Source organism: Astatotilapia calliptera, chromosome 6 (genome assembly GCF_900246225.1).
Source record: "Astatotilapia calliptera chromosome 6, fAstCal1.2, whole genome shotgun sequence".
Classification (NCBI taxonomy): Eukaryota; Metazoa; Chordata; class Actinopteri; order Cichliformes; family Cichlidae; genus Astatotilapia; species Astatotilapia calliptera.
Genome location: NC_039307.1, coordinates 17,826,390 through 17,845,354, shown reverse-complemented (window position 1 = coordinate 17,845,354; position 18,965 = coordinate 17,826,390). Strand labels below are relative to the sequence as shown.

General features: G+C 40.3%; 1 protein-coding gene across 1 annotated transcript; it reads right to left on the bottom strand.

Annotated features, from left to right (window-relative positions):
* Window positions 1-3,747: 3,747 nt before the first annotated feature.
* Window positions 3,748-16,724, bottom strand: nfam1 (NFAT activating protein with ITAM motif 1). Its single transcript, XM_026170724.1, has 7 exons — window positions 16,594-16,724; window positions 9,467-9,695; window positions 9,003-9,275; window positions 5,647-5,759; window positions 4,714-4,827; window positions 4,500-4,610; window positions 3,748-4,410 (listed from the first exon to the last, which is right to left on the bottom strand). The coding sequence occupies exons 2-7, from the start codon at window positions 9,558-9,560 to the stop codon at window positions 4,348-4,350; spliced, it is 768 nt and encodes a 255-aa protein (XP_026026509.1). The 5' UTR covers window positions 9,561-9,695; window positions 16,594-16,724; the 3' UTR covers window positions 3,748-4,347.
* Window positions 16,725-18,965: the final 2,241 nt, after the last annotated feature.

Here is an 18,965-nt window from a genome sequence, read left to right as displayed (position 1 = left end):
ACAAATAAAATGCGACAGCAAACGCGCTCTAGTGTGAACGCTCAAAGCGGCCCGCATGCGCAAAAGAAGACGTCACACACAACGCGCTCTGTTTAGACCCAGAGCAAACTATATTGTTTGACTGATGGCCCTTAATATAAAGACTTCGGACTTCATGTTTTCCAATTTTTGCTTTAAGTTATTTTGTTATTTACATAATAATGTAGATAACCTAATAATGATCCTTATTGCTGTTTTAGAGGAGCGGTGCTTCAAAGGATAGTTGCAGATTTATGTCAGAATCTGCAGGTTATGCAGTACAAATAAAATGTTCACGTTTCTCCAACGTTGTCTTCCCAGCAGTTTCACCGGATGGCCAGGAAGCGTTCGCGATGTCTTCTCGGGCGCTTCTTTGGCGCTGATAATTGGCGTCTGTCTTGTATGTGAAGGTTCTCAGTCATCCAGGTCATCGTAGTCAAAGGAGCTTGGCGTCTGTCTCGTGTCAGTGACGTAAAAGATGGATTTAATGCGACTTGACCGTTCACACAGCAGTTGCTTTCTGAAACATCGGATATGTATCGGATTCAGTACCACATACGAAAGTGACCCAGATTGGATTTGAAAATATCAGATTTGTGCCGTTCACACTGTCATACCATGATCGGATATGGGTCGCATAGGGTCAAAAAAATCGGATTTGATGCGCTTTCGCCTGCAGTGTGAACGTAGCCAAAGTCATAGACATCACCACTCCAATTGGTCATCATGATTTTGATATTCTCTTTTTCCATAACAATGAAATACACCTTGGACAAATATGACACATCAATATTTCATTAGTGTTGTCACATCACATCCTGTAAGCATCGTCTGTCTGTGTCTTTTCCCTGGAAATTAATATTTCCAGCCAATTTACGCAATCCATCAACATGGCTGGAGTTATATACAGTCTGTATAAGTGTGGTTAATCTAATGAACATTTGTAAGGAGATGGCAGTTACTGTGAATTCACAGCAGTTACACAGTGATTAGTAATAAACAGCCAGTGAGAGTGAGTGGATTTAAGAAAGTCAGTGACTCAGGTGTGTCGCTTGGTTTGTCATCTGTTTGTGAGACTGGAGGAGACGTAGAAATCTTTTGTTTTAAATCTTAGTTAGGAAGATTCCTGTTTGAAAACAAGCACTTTCTGTGAGGAATGCAAGAAGTACATCTGCAGAAAGCACATTTTGTCCAACATGTGGACAAAATTGAAAATGTTGAGCATTGAAAAACTGAGAACGTTGGGCAAGTTCAAAAGAAATGTGTTTGTAAGAACGAAAAACCAAATTGTTCCTAAAATAGTTATGGAAAGTCACTGTTGTATGTCTGTGTTCTACATGTTTATCTAATGGAAAATAAAGTTGCTATTGTTTTATTGCAGTTTTTGGATAATTCTGAGTGGATTTACACAGTATGGGTCAAAATGACCCGCAACAAAATCAATGTCAATTGTTTGTTCTTCAACATAATACAAGGGTTAATTTCCAAAACTTGCTTATGATCTTCAATTTGTAGCAGATCCACTATCACACAGCAGCTGGAGCAGTCTCCAATGGAGGTCAGTCCACTACTACCATAGCCTACTACTAGATTAACTTGTGACACATCTGCACCTGCTGCTATGATCACATTGAGTAGAGGCTGAGTGGCTGCACTTACCCCTGGTACATCCAAATCTGCCCACAAACATGTTGACAGATGCAATGCCAGCAATGTGGATTGTCAACACTAAAAACAATCAGTAAGCAAAGACAACAGGGATCACTTTTTTCTGTTTATTTAGCACCCACAACATTTGTCCACAACACTGTGTGGTACCACTTTCCACAGAAGGTGCATTCAATCTGCAAGATTGAATGAGATTGTCAGGGTCATTGTCTGACTGTTTATTACTAATCACCTGCAGTACATTCACAGTAACTGCCATCTCCTTACAAATGTTTATTAGATTAACCACACTTATACAGACTGTATATAACAACCAACTCTGAAATGTTCGTTTGCAGAGGGAAGACACAGACAGACTATGCTAACGACATGTGATGTTACAACACTAATGAAATATTGATGTGTCATATTTGTCCAAGGCGTATTTCATTGTTATGGAAAAAGAGAATATCAAAATCATGATGACCAATTGGAGTGGTGATGTCTATGACTTTGTGTATATAATTTGGGATTTTGAACAAATGTAGGCCAATAAGGAATATATGATATCATTTCATTCTTTTCAAAGGTTTATTTGCATGACGCACAAACAGAGACAATTGAAAGGTACAAATGTGCATGACACTTATTCAAACGTGGTGCAGATGAGTGTCACAGGCTGATCTGGCTGTAGGCTGTGGCACTTGGCCAGAGGTGGCGCTGGTTGACTCGAGTCCATGTTAGTGCACAAAGTAAACTGCTCGCTTTAGTTGTGAAGCAAAAACGCTGAATTCGGAGAAATAAACCGTGCGAGGGGAACGATAACGACGACAAGGTTCTCCCGATCGTTTACTCTTGCTGTCCTGTGAACAACATCGGCGTGGTGTTACTTGTTTGCTGTTTTTGCGATCGCGTCGCGCATGAGGATATCACCAGGTAAACTCGCCACATTTTTATACATTTTGTTGTTCAACAGCATCAAGACTGACGGAGTGTGTTTGAGACAACCTCACAAGTGTAACAGATGACACATTTGGCGTTTTTTTGCTGGTTTGTCGGTAGGAGCTCCTGAAACGCAAGACTGCCACACATCTGTTCGACCAACGCCAGTTGATCTAAACGCCAGTAGATCTGGAACACCGGTCCAAACCCGAGTAAAGGAGCAGGGTTGGAATTGTGACATTAAAAAAAACAATAATTGCTAAAAGAAATTTAATTTGTAGTTCTAAATAAACTCTAAATGCATTTAGGACGTTTTTTACTCACTTTATGTCTGTTCCACGATGTTATTTCTCTCTCCAACAACATAGGTTACAATTAGATTAGCATGACCAATTATGCAAATTAGGCGATGACGTCATTTAGCGACTTCTAGCGACTTTTAGGACAGCCAATAGCGATTTTCCTTACTGAGGAGTTGGCAACACTGCAAATGAGTAGAAAGGCTACAGCTCCGGACAGAAGCAGGTGACAAGAGACACATTTATTGAAAATCAGCTACCTGTTACCCACAGTTTCTAAGGTGAGAAGAAGACATCAAACACTAGACTCCACTTGGAAAAAAAGTGGAGATACATCTGACCCTTCAGTTGATCCATGTACTGTTCACTGAAGCCTCATCAGAAATGGTTTCAGTGGAAGGTGGCTGTTAAACAGCATTGTTAATGAATGGAAAAGGGGAGAAAAGGCTCTGGTGTGCAAAATTAAACAAGAACTGGACTGAAAATCAGTGGCCACAGGTCTTATAGAGTGATGAATCCAAATTGGAAATTTTTGGTTTAAATCATCATCAGTACGGAGGAGCTTAGGAGAGAAGTACAACAGAGAGTATGTGCAGCCATGTGTATAACACGGCAGAGGCTCTGTCATGGTTTGGGGCTGCCATTCAACTGGGGGTCAAAAATGAATGAAACTATAAACACAGGATTTTGATCTTTCACGCAAAACCATTTGGCATCTGATTGTTAGCTACTCCATTTTTGAGCATGAAAGTGATCCCAAACTAACTGAACTAAAGGAAAACCAGCAATAATAATATTTAAAAAAAACAACAACAACACACACACACACACGCACACACACTGTCAGTTATGGAATTGATCTCCCCAGAGACCAGACTTTATTCCCACACCAACATTATTGAAGCGGTGTGGAATCATTTCAACAGATAATAGAGCAAACCCAGTCAACATCCAAAGAAGAGCATTGAACATCCATCAAGATGCCTGGAGAACTATTCCTAAAGACTACTTAAAGAAATGACAAGAAAGTTGAGCAAGAAATTTCAGGCTTTGGTGGAAAATATAGGTGCTCATACTGAATACTGACTTTTAAGCTCATTAGAACTGTTCAAACTCTCTTTTTGCCTTGGCTGTTTGAATAAATTGGTGCACAAAATCTAAAGAAATGAGGTGTAGCTAAAGACTTTTACATAGTACAGTCGTAGTATTTAGTGAAAACCTTTAGTACTTTTGATACACTGTGCTCATTCTGATGGGAATGCTTCTGTTCATTTACATTTTTTACACACTTTTAGAAATCTTTGTGTTGTACCAAACTACTTTTACTTTGCATTTGTGGTTTTTGTTGATTTTATTGAAAGATGATTCTCTCAGTGTCGCTGACACAGATGAGATTAAAGTAGAAAAGCGCTGGATTATGATCCCACAATCACGAGTTGATCTAAAAGTTCTCATAAACAGACTCAAAAACACCTTCATCCTTGTCTTTTGTCTTTTGCGCTGCCTGTGGAGGTAAAATGAAAGGCAGGTCAACATTTACGCGTTTTATTTTGACACCACGTTATTTTGAAAAGACACTCAAAGTTCGCTGACCTTTTTGGGTGGTTCCTTTTTCATGGGTTTGGCTTTGTCTTGGTCATTCTCTCTTCTGGCAGGTGAGCTGTCCAGTACATCATAAATAGACCTGGGACGAGGCTCTAGACTCTGAAAGAGATCTTCATGTCAGTGTCCAAATAAATGTTGGAAATGACCACATGAATGTAAGGAAGTTCAGGTGAAAGACACTGATGAGGAGAGAGGTGCTCACGGCATAGTAGGACTGAGCTGCTGTTGCATCCAAGCTATCGTCCTCCTTCTTTGTCACCTTCTTCTCTTCTTGGCTTTGCTTTAGTTTTTTCTCGCCAGCTCCATGTTTCTCAGTCTAAAGATGGAGTTGGATTCATCAAAAAAAACCAAAAAACAATCACAGGTGTGCAACATACAAACGAGTAAAACACGAGGCTTTCTTCACAGCTGCTCCCTTTCTAGTTTTTTGTCTTGTGTTTGTATTCAGAGTTTATGGCGCTAACTTCATTTTCGCATTCAATGCACTTCCTGTATAAGAGCTCAAGTCCACTGGGACTACAAAAGAAGCACAGCCACTGATAAGATGAAGAATTTGAGCATGTTGCAAATCAGAGTATTAGGTTTTCTTTGGCTCAAATCAGTGTGTAAATGATTATAATTCAGTAGTTCAGTAACAGCAGTCCCAGTGCAGTTTATGAGGCAATAAAGACATGACAAAACTGGTGGCATGTGACTATTTCCATTAATCTGAGTTGGGTTTTGTGATTGAGACTGAGATGACACTGCCTGATGTTGGACAGCTGTTTGTTATTGGCAGTATAATTGTTCACACTTATTAAACTTAAGTATAATCAGGATTAAATCATATAATCAGTTTCAGATGAAAATTCTCACTGGGGCATTTTAAATTCCAACTTATAACTTAATCTAGAGAGCATGCCTCGGGTTGTGTGATTACTCATGTGATTAATAGTGGGTCAGTGACCCTCAGGACCACGTCCAAAGGGGACAACCATCCCACTGAGGTTAAATACCTTTGTTTGTAGAACTGAGCAAGCCTGGATACAGTTAAAAATTTGTCAAAATATCCCTCATTAAACTGTGACACAACTCTGGTGTGTTGTAACCTGCTGTTTCTTAACTACTGCTTGCTTAACAGCAGGATCAGTCTTACCCAATGTCCTCTGAAGACATACACCGAGCCGAGCACACTGAAGATCAACAGCACACCCGTGAAAATGGCCATGATGATGAACTCTGTGTTAACAGGTTCCTTGTAGCCTTCATCTGGAAAAACCACAAAGACAAAAAAATAAATACATTAAAAAAAAATTATGTCACCCTGTGGTGGACTTCATCACAACTGGATAACATGCAGATCAAATGGCCTTTGGCGTCTGTTCTGGCTAATTTCTCAAGACGTACAAGGGTTTCCAAAAGAAGATTCAGGACCTTTCAAAGGGTCGGAAGATAGATCTCAGGGATAGCAAAGCTACTGGAAGGATAAGAGAGAAAAAATGTTGTTTTTATTACACAGAATGCTGTTTATTTATTCTTTTCTGTATGAACTACGCAATACTTTTTCATCAGTACGCATGCCCTTCAAGAACCAGTGGAAAATAGCAAACTGTATATGATCCCCCTTTGTGGGACTGTAAGGATTTGAAAGCCTATTCTTAATTAATTCACCTTAAAGCTGTGTTACAACTTATTTTGATTATTGCTTGTATTTGTAAAGGATGCAACTATAAAAACTTCTTATTTTTAGTGTTGTTCAATAGCAGCAAGGTATCATCGTAGTTCAGCCACTGACCCCACCAACCTCCTCGACACTAATAATATGTATCAAAGCAGCCCTGATTCAAGCATCTTAATCTTATTTTCAAAACATGTTTTAACTGCCCTGCCACTGCAGTAGCTTTCTTTTTAATTTATCGTGTTCATCTGTGACAGGATCACAGATGGACGCTGCTTCATTTGAAGAAAGAGGAAGATTTAAAAAGAAGGAATAAGAAGGGAAAGTTGAGAAGTTACACTCATTGTATGATTACAAACAGTTATCTTCATGTCCTGCATGTCTTTAACAGAGAGCCTTTTAAACACATTTACTCTTTAAAAAAAAAGAAATCTGAAAAAATGCAGTGAATCTGTTTCTTAACCCTCCTCTCGTGTTAGGGTCGGCACCGACCCATTTTAAATTTCAAATGCATAAAAAAACCACATAGATTTGTTTATTGTATCAAGGCTTTTTGACTTTGTCAGGAACCTCTATTTCTACAAAATAAAACCAAAAAAAATATATTTTCACTAAATTATAAAATGCCCTAGTTAAAATTATGACCTTTGTGTTGTTAGGGTCGGTTTCGACCCAGGTATAATATTATGAGTATAAAGCAATAATTAAAGCCAAAACTGAAATCATAAGTGCACTGTCAGCTAAAACACTTACAGCAAGCACCTCTCCTAATCATATGAGCTTTAGGGGATTCTTATTTTGCATGTTTTTTGCAGTATACCTGCACAAAAACAAAACAAAATAAACACGGGCATGTGAGGTGAATTCACTATTTGAGTGGCCATTTGACTTCCAGAGTGCACATTTACAATTTGCAGCATACAAAAAATGAGAAGAAGATTCACAGTGAGCCAAGTTCAGGATCATATTTTTGGTGAAAATGAAGGAGAGGACACAGAGCAGCATAGCGATTCAGATGGGCAGGTTTCTAAGGAGGAAGACAATGTGGACTATCATCCAGAAGACACAGACACATCTGATCAGAGGTGGAGGTCGCTGGTGCTGAAGCTACTCCTGCTGAAAGATTCAAGTCCAAAAATGGTAAGATCTTTTGGAGCTCAGTACCTCATGATGTACATGGCAGGGCAGCTGCTGCAAATGTCATCAAAATGACCCCTGGAATCACAAGGTTTGCTCTGACCAAAGTCAGTGACATCAAGAGATGTTTTGAGATATTTATGCCATTGTCACTAGAAAGAATCATCATTACTATGATAAACCTTGAAGGAAAAAAAAGTCCATGGCGACATGATGAGGAATACCTGGATGCTTTCATTGGTGTTCTTCTTGCTGGAGTGTACAGATGCTGCAATGAGGCCACTGATCGTCTATGGCAGGGCTGCCCAATCCCAGTCCTCGAGAGCTACTATCCTGCAGCTTTTAGATGCATCCCTACTCCAACACAGCTGAATCAAATGAATGGCTTGTTATCAGGCCTTTGCCAAACATGATGGCATGCTGAAGAGGTAATCAAACCATTTGATTCAGCTGTGTTGGAGTAGGGATGCATCTAAAACTGCAGGATAGTAGCTCTCGAGGACTGGGATTGGGCAGCCCTGGTCTATGGGATGCATCGACAGGCAGAAACATTTTCTGGGCAACGATGTCACTTCAGACATTTGATATCATTTTGATTCAAGAGTCCTCAGATTTGACAACAGAGAGATCAGACCGAGGTCTGACAAGCTTGCTCCCATTAGGGATGTCTGGGAGAGATGGGTGCAGTTTCTTCCACTGATGTTCATCCCAGGGCCAGTGACAGTGGATGAACGTCTTGTCCACTTTTTGAGGAAAATGCCCCTTCCGGCAATATATACCCAGTAAGCCAGGGAAAAACGGCAGAAAAATCTGGGAAGCCTGTGATGCAAAAACCAACTATGCCTGGAATGTACAGATTTTCACAGTCAAAGCTGCGAGTGGCACTCCTGAGAAGAAACAATGAAAATGTGTGGTCCTCCATATGACCACTGGACTGCAGGATCAGCTGTGATATTTTATTTTATTTTATTTTTTACCAGATATGACCACGGACAAGAACTTCACAAAGGAAACTGAGGTGAAGCTGTATCATTGGGAAGTGATAAAAAGCCCACAATTACCCACGGCTATAACCAAAACAAAGGAGGAGTGGACTTTTTCTTTTTTTCAGTTTATATTAAAGGTCTACTGCTGAAAAAAACAACCTTTTTTTTGTCTTTTCTTGATGTAAATGTCTATGGGTCGAAATTGACCCGTAACACCATAGATGTCATTTTAGTTATTAATCTTAAAATGAAAAAAATCAATAAAACAGATTTATTTAAGAGATGTATCCTATACCCCTCAGTAATACTCAGGTAACACAGAAACCTTTTATTTATTAATATGATTCTCTTGAGGTTAATTTTACAATTTTTTTAAAATTGAAATCGAGGGGTACAGTGACAAAAAAAGACCCAGAGGCCCACGCCAAAAGTATTAAAACCAACATTTTCATGGATAAGGAAGCCTAACAAGGTAACCAAGAGATGAGAAACAAATTGGATGATAACTTATTGTTTTTAGTATATTTTATAGCTGATTTAATTCACGGGTCAAAACCGACCCGCTAACATAAGAGATGATAACAGAAAGCTAACACGAGAGGAAGGTTAAGGCAGGTCTTCCTTCCTTAGAATACTTTACTGCTGAGTAACTGTGATAAAGATGTCTTATAGTTGGAGCTTTCATCTTCATTTTCTTTCTTTTGGACTAACCTGTCACTCGAAGAAACCAATCCACCTTCACCGTTTGATACTGGCAGGAGTAAAGTCCTGAAAGCTTCAGGTTTTTCAGCTCCAGATGCCAGGAAAATCTTTCCTGTTCGGTATCCATTGTGGGGATGGTATTATTGTATATTGTTTTGTTTTTTGGATCAAAGCATGTCAAGCAGCCATCTTCCGTTTGGTTTACTGCTTTGATCAAATTGCATGTAATGTTGAGATTTTCACCTCTAAAGGCCACAAAGACTTCGCGCTCCAGACTGATACCTGTGAAAAGACATGTTAGAGGTTCACATTAGGGCTGAAATGACTCAGCGCTGGACACGAAATAAATTTGCTGCAGTTCATTTATTCTCCGATCTATTTCTAGACTACAGGGTTAGTCGCACACGTAAGCAACAGAAAACACTCATCCCAGTCAAATAAATATCAGTCACAACACAAATGTGGTGGCTCACTTGGTGAATCCATTGCTGAACAGACAGTGAGAAGGAAAAATGCAGGTATCCATGTCAACTTGAAGAAAAGGGTCCAAAACGGTTGAGATTCCATGGTGCGATTGGATAGTTTGATAAAAGTGTCTGTATTCTTTTTCGATGACAATGTTTTGTGACTCTATAGACTGTTGAAGTTCCTCTTTCTGCCAAAAAACACTTCCCCAAAATGTTTGATGGACACTGACGCACTCTAAAGGGAACAAGCAAAAACAGCATTTTACATGTTAGTCTAGGACATGGCAGACAATATTAAAGTCTAAAAACACTAAAGGTTAAAGACTTTTCACAGGCAACTCTAAAAGTTTTTGTTTTGTCCAAAGAAAGACTTCTCCTGGTTGCAGTTTGCTGTTACGTCAGCGTCTGGATGGGAAGCAAACTGCAGTTTTGGCTTTCGTCCACAGTGAGACAGTGTTGGCGAAGTAACAGAGTGAGCCACGAGTGCGCACCTCGTCATGTGGTTTTCAGACAACAGCAGAAAGAGAAGACTCGAGCAGGGAGCGGAAATAAGTGTGTGTGTGTGTGTGTGTGTGTGTGTGTGTGTGTGTGTGTGTGTGTGTGTGTGTGTGTGTGTGTGTGTGTACATGGCTGGAATTTAGCTGAAGGTGACAAATTGCCTTTTGTTAATGTGAACCAGCTGTCGCGGGTTGTGTGACTTCTTCACGGCAGTAACTCTCTGCTGATTCGCTCTCTCTGAAGCTGCCAATGGAGATGTGCAGATGTTAAAGTGTGGCAGTTATTGTTATTTAACTCCATTTGTCTTTTTTGTTCCTACGCCCTCCTTCTTCTCTCCACCCGTCCACCTGACTTTTTCAGCGTTTCCTTTCTGGAGAGATTACCGTCCAACTCTGACCTCACCTCAGCTCACAGCATGAAAACAGACATAGAGAGGGGGAATAACATCTGGATGCCAGTCACTGAGAAATAACTCTTTCCATTTCATACCCACTATAATGCACTTCTTATCTCTCCTCCTTCCTGGGGAGTGAAGTATACAGTAAAGCCACAGATAGTCAGGTTTACAGGAGCACAGCACAAAAGGGCACTTAACCTAAGAGGTCCTTTTAAATCTGACATGCAAACAAGTGCCTCACTGGAATTCTGAACCAGTTGAACTGGAGTCACTGTATTGCCTTTTTAGCTTTAATCGGTGCACTGAGAAATGAGGTTATGTGCCTTTAATATACTGGATTGGACTCCTAACATCCCCTGAGTTCAAAAGTTTCCAGTGCTGAAACAAAGGTTTAATGAACTACTAGGCTTTGCTGAGGAACTTTACTTAGCTGGTGTTTCCCTTTTGACGTACATTAGCCTTCTGCTCTGTAATATTATATAAGGAAGATGTTCAAGTTTTGATTTACTGCAACTACTACTGTATTTTGTAGAGGCCGTTTGGGTAAAGTGAACTTGATGTCATGTTCAAGAAACCAAGTTGAGATGATTTGCACTTTGTGAACTGGTGCATTATCCTACTGGAAGCAGGCATCAGAAGCTGGGTACACTGTGGTCATAAAGACATGGACATGATGAGCAACAACACTCAGGTAGGCTGTGGTAGCCACCACTCAGATAAATGTTCTTCATACCATGACAACACCACCAGTGTGAAATGTTTACACAGGGATCCATGCTTTCATGTTGTTTCCACCAAATTCTGCCCGAACTATCTGTTTGCTGCAGCAGAAATCTACATGGAGTTTCTGAAATATGAAATAAAATTATTTAGTTCGCTTTTCTTCCCCATTCCAATGCTCAGTGTGAACTTCAGCAGGCTCTTCGGATCATGTCTAAAAACCTTAATGGGTGATTAAACAACAATTATAAGTCCTTATTTACTTGTTAATGTTAAATCATTTGAATCTTTATCTCAAAGTTTAAGGGAAAATTATTTATGAGCACAGTATTAGTAAACATATTGGAGTATATTTTATGCTTATACTTTATGCTCGCTTTAAATGGATTTATCTATACTTAACGTTACGTGTTACAGAACTTGAATACTTTCCTGCACTTAATCAGATTACATAGAGGAAGTCAAAATGACTTCAGTTTAACTTACTGCAACATTTTCCACAATTATTTTTCATTTGTGTTTTTAGCATGCAGATAACAGCTTCTATTTCTTCACAATATACATATTTTATTATTATGACTGTAAGAGGATTTTAGAGACGCTGGAGGATGAACATCAAACAAATTACAGAGAAAATATTCTTCAACATATTAAATAAAGAAAACAAACTAATGCATGTTATGTATATATTGTTAGTTGGTTTAACCTCTAAAAATGCATTATATTTTGTATATTTATTCTTAATTTACAGAGTAAGTGGGTCTACAATACAGTGTAGAGTAAACATGCAGGTTTTCTATTAAAGTTTACTAGAAAAGTAAAAGATGTTTCTCTTGTTTCTCTGTTTCTGACATAAATACTAGCAGCAGTTGCTTCTTATAGTTGAATATCGCTGTGTGGAGGGCAGAAGGTGTTAAACGGTCAGATAAAAAGGATTTGTAACATTTTTAAGGAGACCACGGTGCAGAGATGTGATCCTCCAGCAGAGTGAGATTACAGTCTCAAATATACATATACCCACGCTGAAGATGAGACAGAAGGAGTACGGGGTAAATCACATCTCAGAGAAGAGGATGTGCCACACATCTGGCAGCAGCTGGGTTGCAGAATTTGTCTGCATGTGATATGCATGAGAGGGAGAGAGAGAGTTGGAGGTGGGCGTGTGTTGGGGTCTAAAAGCTAGCACAGCTCCCAAACCCTAAACTTGTTTTAAAAAGAGCTCTGTACCGGACCTGCCGCACACTCTTCTCTTAATTATCCCAAAGCTGGGAGAAGAGGGTGGAGAGAGCGTCGGAGAAAACAGGAGAGAAGGGAGAAGAAGTAAGTAGAGGGACCGTGGCAGCGACAGGGTGGAGAGGCGAGAGGAGCAGAGACATCTGGTATTCAAACCGCATGGGAGAGGGAGAAGGACTTCCTGCTGAGTCTTAAAAGCATCATCATCATTTCAAGTCGTGAGTATCGGCTCATTTGCTTATTTTTCCGAAACAGCTCCCAGCTTGTGATACTTCTGCCGCTGCGGCATTAGTTTGCAAAGTTGCAAAGTGTTTTTGTTCCAGCACAGCCACAAACCATGATCATAACAGGTGACGGCTGGTTTGCGTGGTGCTGTTGTGCGGTTAATTTTCACTCCTCCTTTGATCAGCCTCCAAATTCAGACCTCCTGAGAACATTTACAATACCTCAGCAGTGAGTCATCGACTTATTACTGTCCAGTATGATTCACAGATCTGTCATATGGATGCAGTGCTGATGTTTTGCTTTTCCCTTTGCTTGGTTGGTTTTCTGGGTCGCCTGCCTTTAGCATTTCTCTTTTCTTCCCCATTAAAACTGGACTCTAAAAATCAAAAACTTGCCTTCCTTTTCTTTTTCCTAACTGAACTGCTGTTGCTCTCTCCACACACACAGACAGGTCCAACTGGAAAAAGCCTGTTTTCTTCATCCCTTCAGTTCGACAGGGAACAAGATTTTTTTGGTTCGCATCCTGCCCCATTATCAAGTAGCTGTGTTGTCATCAGTGGGGTTTTATTGGAGGGAAAGCAGAGACGTACAAGTGTTTTTACACGTCTTCTTTTTCCCTCTGTGGATCCTGGATCTGCCACAGTGACTGGGAGTATTACACGAGTCTCCAGCTTTCTAACCCCACCAGTGATCTTTTTAACCAAAAATAAGGTGCTGTTGGACTCACCGGATCAAGCTGTGGTCGAAACATCCATAGTTTGATTTTATGAAAAAGGCTGGAGATAAAGCTGCCAGACAAGAAGTGAAGTCGCATTGCATTTATGCTTTGAGCTATCAGTCATACTCACAAACATTTTTGTATTTTTTGGTAATAAAGTACCAGGTTCTAAGGCTTTTTGGTAAACTCTATACCGGGGATGTCAAACAGGAGGCCCAGGGGCCAAAATTGGCCTGGGAAAGACTCCAAGCTGGTCCACTGGAAAGCTTTGGAATATATGAAGAAAGGCATAATTTTGGACTGTATTTTATATTATACAGCTTTTCCTACTGATAAAGACCTTCCCCACCACGATTCATACTCTAACAAAGGAATGAAGTAATAGATAAACAATCAAATGACAGAATTGTTCCTGTTTTTTCACTATTGCATATAGTAATTTATTTATTCGTTTATTTGTATATTTATTTATTATTTGTTTTTTCATCAGTATGCCTCCAAAGTAAAAAGTAAAATAAATACATTTTAAAAAAATAATTTCATTTTCTGTGAATTAACATAAACATTTTGCTTCAAAATTATTATAGGAGGGTTACAGAATAATTACAATGAGCTAACTTTTTTCATAATTATACACATTTATTTCTTACAGTTTAAGTGAAAGATGTCTTTTATTTACTAAGACAGTAACAGTTATTACTGGCACACGTGTGCCAATTGACCCAAAGACTGTATATGAAAGATGCACATAGCCACTGCAAAGTCAGCCCAGTAGCTGGCGAAGTCCCACTCTGCCTGAAGCTGAGCATTGTACTGTTTTTACTGTTTTCAAACAGGACAGATCATTTCACAGAGAAACAGAGAAGCTGAACGGGGACATAATTTACCTAAAATAGCTTAGATTATGGTTAGTAAGGGCAGTTTTAAACAAGCGGGAGTAGTCTGTTTATTTTGTCAAAGATTTCTATACAAAACTATGATTTCCAAACAGAGGAGGCGCCTCCTGCTGGCCATTAGAAAGAAGTGATGTTTAAGACACTTTTGATTTGGTTTACTTTTTGTACTCAGAAGCTACGTCTATCTTTATCAACAAATTTTCTTTGATCACTTTTCCATTTTTTAAGCAGTGATTAGTCTTAGCACGGGCAGATTCCAAGAAATTGTCCTAACTGAGACAATAAAGTAAAATATAATAAAACAAAAACAGTAGCAAAGTTGCACATCGCACTGGCAAAACACACACACACAAAAAAAATGCTCGCCTTTTCACTAATTAGTGGCACATGAAGTTGCTTTGATTTCCACACATCTTTGTCGGCGATGTAAACACATTTTTTTCTGCTTTAAAAACAAGGAGGGGAAAAAAAGGTTGGTTTGAAAAATAACTTTGACACAGGCACATTTGTTCTCTTCTTCTTCATCTTTTATAAGGGGGAGCGTGTATCTGCTCGACATGGGCCCTCACTCTCTGTTGATGGCGCTGATGGTGGTTGCCACAGCAACTGGGGCCTATGCAGCCGAGGAGGAGAATGAAGTGGATTACGGGTACTGGAACTACAGAGAGGGAGGTATAAATCACAAGCCTGTGTTTGATCTATTCTGTTTGGAGATACGGAGCCCGTAAATCACTGTGCGTTTGAAGCCGTGAGCTATGGCAGCTGAATGAAACGCAGCAATCCGAGACACTTCAGAGAAACAGTTCTTGAACAATTAAAGCACACGCTTTCTTCATTTTCATGATTCATACAGGATGTTTTGTTGTTCCATAAATTGAAGCCTGATGGTGTCACGCTTCGCTTTCAGCTCAGAGCGTGAATGTGGCCTCAGTGCGCAGTGTGACCAGAGTTTTAGATGCCTGGGGAAAACGCATCTTCAGTGAGATCAAAACTCTGCTGCACTCACAGCCCAGCACGCTGCTGCCCGACTACTCCAGGTGGGCCTAACCTTTATCACCCATCATCATGATGTCTAATCAGCCTGAGGTTTGTTTACTCAGTTTCTGAGGATTAGACAAAAGAGTCGCTTTTATGTGATTAGATGACTACTGTTTAACAGTATCTGCTTTTAAGGCAAATGTTTATTTCTTCAGCATCGTTTGTTGACAAGAAGAGTTCACTCTGTGTTTTTTTATTTTTATTGAGGCTTGTTTTAGTCAGCCTGGGAGATTTCATATTTTATTAAGACCATGTGAACGCATTTCCCATTACTTTGTAGGGTACACCAATGCCCTGCTTGTTGACTGCTTGTTAATGCAAACCTCTAACTAGACAATCAAGTCTGTGCATTTAGGGACGTAGACATGGTCGAGGTGGCCTGATAAAGTTCAAATCAAGCATCAAAATGAGGAAGAAAGGTGATTTAAGTGACTTTGAAAGCACGGTTATTGATGCCAAATGGCTGGTCTGAGTGTTTCAGAAACTGCTGATCTACTGGGATTTTCCCCCACACAGCCATCTCCAGGGTTTACAGAGAATGGTGCACAAAAGAACAAATATCCAGTGAGTAGCATTTTTCTGGATGGAAATGTCCTGTTGAGGCCAGGGATCAGAGGAGAATGGCCAGACTGCTTTGAGCTGATAGGAATGCAACAGTGGCTCAAATAAACACTCGTAACAACCAAAGTATATGCAAAAGAGCATCTTTTGAACTCAGCAGAAGACCATATCTGTCAGCTAAGAAGTTGAGGTAAAATTAAGGCTAATATTTGCATTGCTTGAGTCTCAACTTCTGCTGTGAAATTTCAATGGCAGGATCATGAAAGCATGAAAGCGTGAATCCATCCTACCGTGTATCAATGGTTTGGGGCTGTAGCTGCTGGTGGTCTAATGGTGTAACTGTATTTGGCACACTTTGGGCCCCTTAGTACCAACTGAGCATTGTTTTACACGACAGTATTGTTGCTAACCGTGTCCATCCCTTCATGACCACAGTGTACCAATCCTCTGATGCTGCTTCCAGCAGCATAACACACCATGTCATAAAGCCGACATCATATCAAACTGGTTTCTTGACACTGAGTTCATTGTGTTCAAATGGCCTCCAAAGTCACCAGATCTCAATCCAAGAAATCTGCAGCAGCTGTCTAATGCTATCATGTCAATATGGACCAGGCAATAGCAAGATATGCCCAGAAAGTTTCCACCAGTGCATTATGTATATACTCACCATTTTATGAACTGGATTACTTAAATTAAACTTTAGCTGAACTGAAAAAAAGAGCAAGTTTTTATTCTAAAGTGAGATATGAATGAACTGCCACAAATGTATTTTGGGAGCATCAAAAGTCACGAGAGAGTAAACCAATCCAATTTGAAGACGAACAGGAGCATTTCTTACTCTCACCTCAGCCTGTCTTTGCCTCCTTTGTCTCCTGTAACCACACAGATTGCTTTGGATCAAGTCTTTCAAGACTTTATCCACAGTCATAATTAATTTCATACAGCGCTCCATATGTGTGAGCGGTCCTCTGAAGTTAACCGTCCTCTGTTCCTCCTGCAGGGTGCGCCCTCTGTCCGAGTCTGTCAACGACCTCTTCAGGGAAGTCTCTCTGCTGCACCGACGCATCGCCGAGCTCTCTCATCGCCTAGCAACGCTGGAACCATTTCTCCGTCGCTACGGCTACCAGGGGGAGGATGGGGAGGATGAGGAGGAGGAGGCGGAAGGCAGGCGGGCTCACAGCCTGAAAGGGAAGGTGGCGAGTCTGGCCCGATACACCCCGAGGAGCGCAGTGAGCGTGAGCCCGCCCAGAGGGAGCAGGGTGGTGAGGAGGAGGCGGGTGAGAGTCCTGAAGAATAGGGGAGTGAAGCTGGTCAAGAGTGACACATAGATGGATGGACAGAGTTGGGGGCGGGGGCGTGCGACGGAAAGAGGGAAAAAGTTGGAGGCTTTGTTGGGTTTACCGAAACGAATTATAAATCCCTTTATAAACAGTGTAAAGTTTCTACATATGCAATATAACCTCTGATTTTTATTAGTGAGAGACTAAAATTCTTTAATAAACTGTTATCACCATTTCATTGCGGTTTTTGCCTCATCAGTTCCACTTCTCATTCTCTCTTCTTTTATTTTATGGATCACCTCAACTTGGGAAACAACCTTACACAAACCTAATTGCTGTTCCAGAAGCTCTCTGCTACTTTAGCCGCACTGTATCTAATCCGTGTAGATTGATTAGATACAGAAATAATGTGACGGGATAATCCAAAAAGCTGTCCGCTATCAAGGACGGTTGAGAGCTAAAGAAACTGATCACTAAACAAAACCGAATACATCAGCCAACAACTAAATTATCTTCTTGTTGTTAGTGGCTGTTTTATGTTTATTTAAGGTTCACTTTCAAAGGGCTATTTATAGAAAGGTTAGAAATCATACCTAACGAGTAGCACAATGTCTAGAAATAAAATAACCATTACATCACTTTTAAGCCACGTGATTCCTATTGTTTTTATTAAAGAGCATTCCAACCCCCCAAACGAAGCAATACTCCCACGCCACCTCCTTATTGGATTGAATATAATATATTACAGCGCGCAAAATGCAAGGATGGTGTGCGCGTAAAACAAGAAGAAGAAAGACTTGTTTCATTAGGTTATTGTCAAACCTTTCTCTGGCATGCCCCCACTTAAGGAAGTCGAAAGAAGTTCACACCCCACTTTTTTTTTTAAGTCTCTCGCACTTTAAAAAGAGAGGGTCTCTATTTGATTTGACTGAAATAAAGGTGCTTATCATGATAACCAACACAGCGATAGTCTACATGCAGACAGCACAAGTCCTTGAAGTTCACAGTCGGGTGTAGCATCTAAAGGATAAGGACACATTATTTTTCCCACATATCTGTAACTAGGCATGGACAAATGATTTCAGGGAGAGCGAGGAGTTCTTATGTGAGGAGGAACAAGCAGAATAATTACATAATGATTTTATGTAAGAAATCGAACAGAAGCATGAAAATCGTCGGGGTTTCCGTCTTTCTTCTAGACCAGAGTAACTCACCGTGAGTCATGCCTGCAGAGGACATAATAAAAATGGAGGTTTGTAGACAATTTGGCTAAGTTTTTTTTTTAAATGCCCAAAACAGGAAAAAATACACCCTTAAAATAAGTCCACAGCGCAACTAATTTTATTCATGGAAACATTAAGTGTGCGTTACTTGATTTAATATTCAAGCCTATATTTATTACACAAATAACCTTTGAAAGGCAGACACCTAACCGCACACATAGGGCTGACGGTGAGAGGCGTGGACGTCTGCAACACTGCAGACGAAGGCTGTTCTCCTGGTACCTGTGCGTGTCCCAACAAGGCGGATGCCCTGTTTTTGCCACAGGGTGTCAGTGCTCGTCTGCCGCCGTAATCACACGCGGCTTTACACCGATTCACGGAGGCTGATCTTCATTTATTTATTTATTTCAGCTGAAGTCCAGGAACGACCCTCGTGGGCCCAGCAGGGGCTGCCCATTATTTTCTAACATAATTATAATGTTTGTTTGCGTATGGTGATCGTGTGTGTGCGTCTTGAGTGCAGACAGCCAACTTTATGCCTTCATTAAAACTTTGCCAAGTGTTTCTACAGCAACCAGCTTCTCCCTACTCCTCTTCTACAACTTCACTTATCATCCTCATCTCATACTGCAGGGTGGCGTGTCCATTCTCTCCCTTTTTTCTCACTTTCAACTTGCAGCTGCACGCTAATTCCTTCCTTTTTAAAAATATTC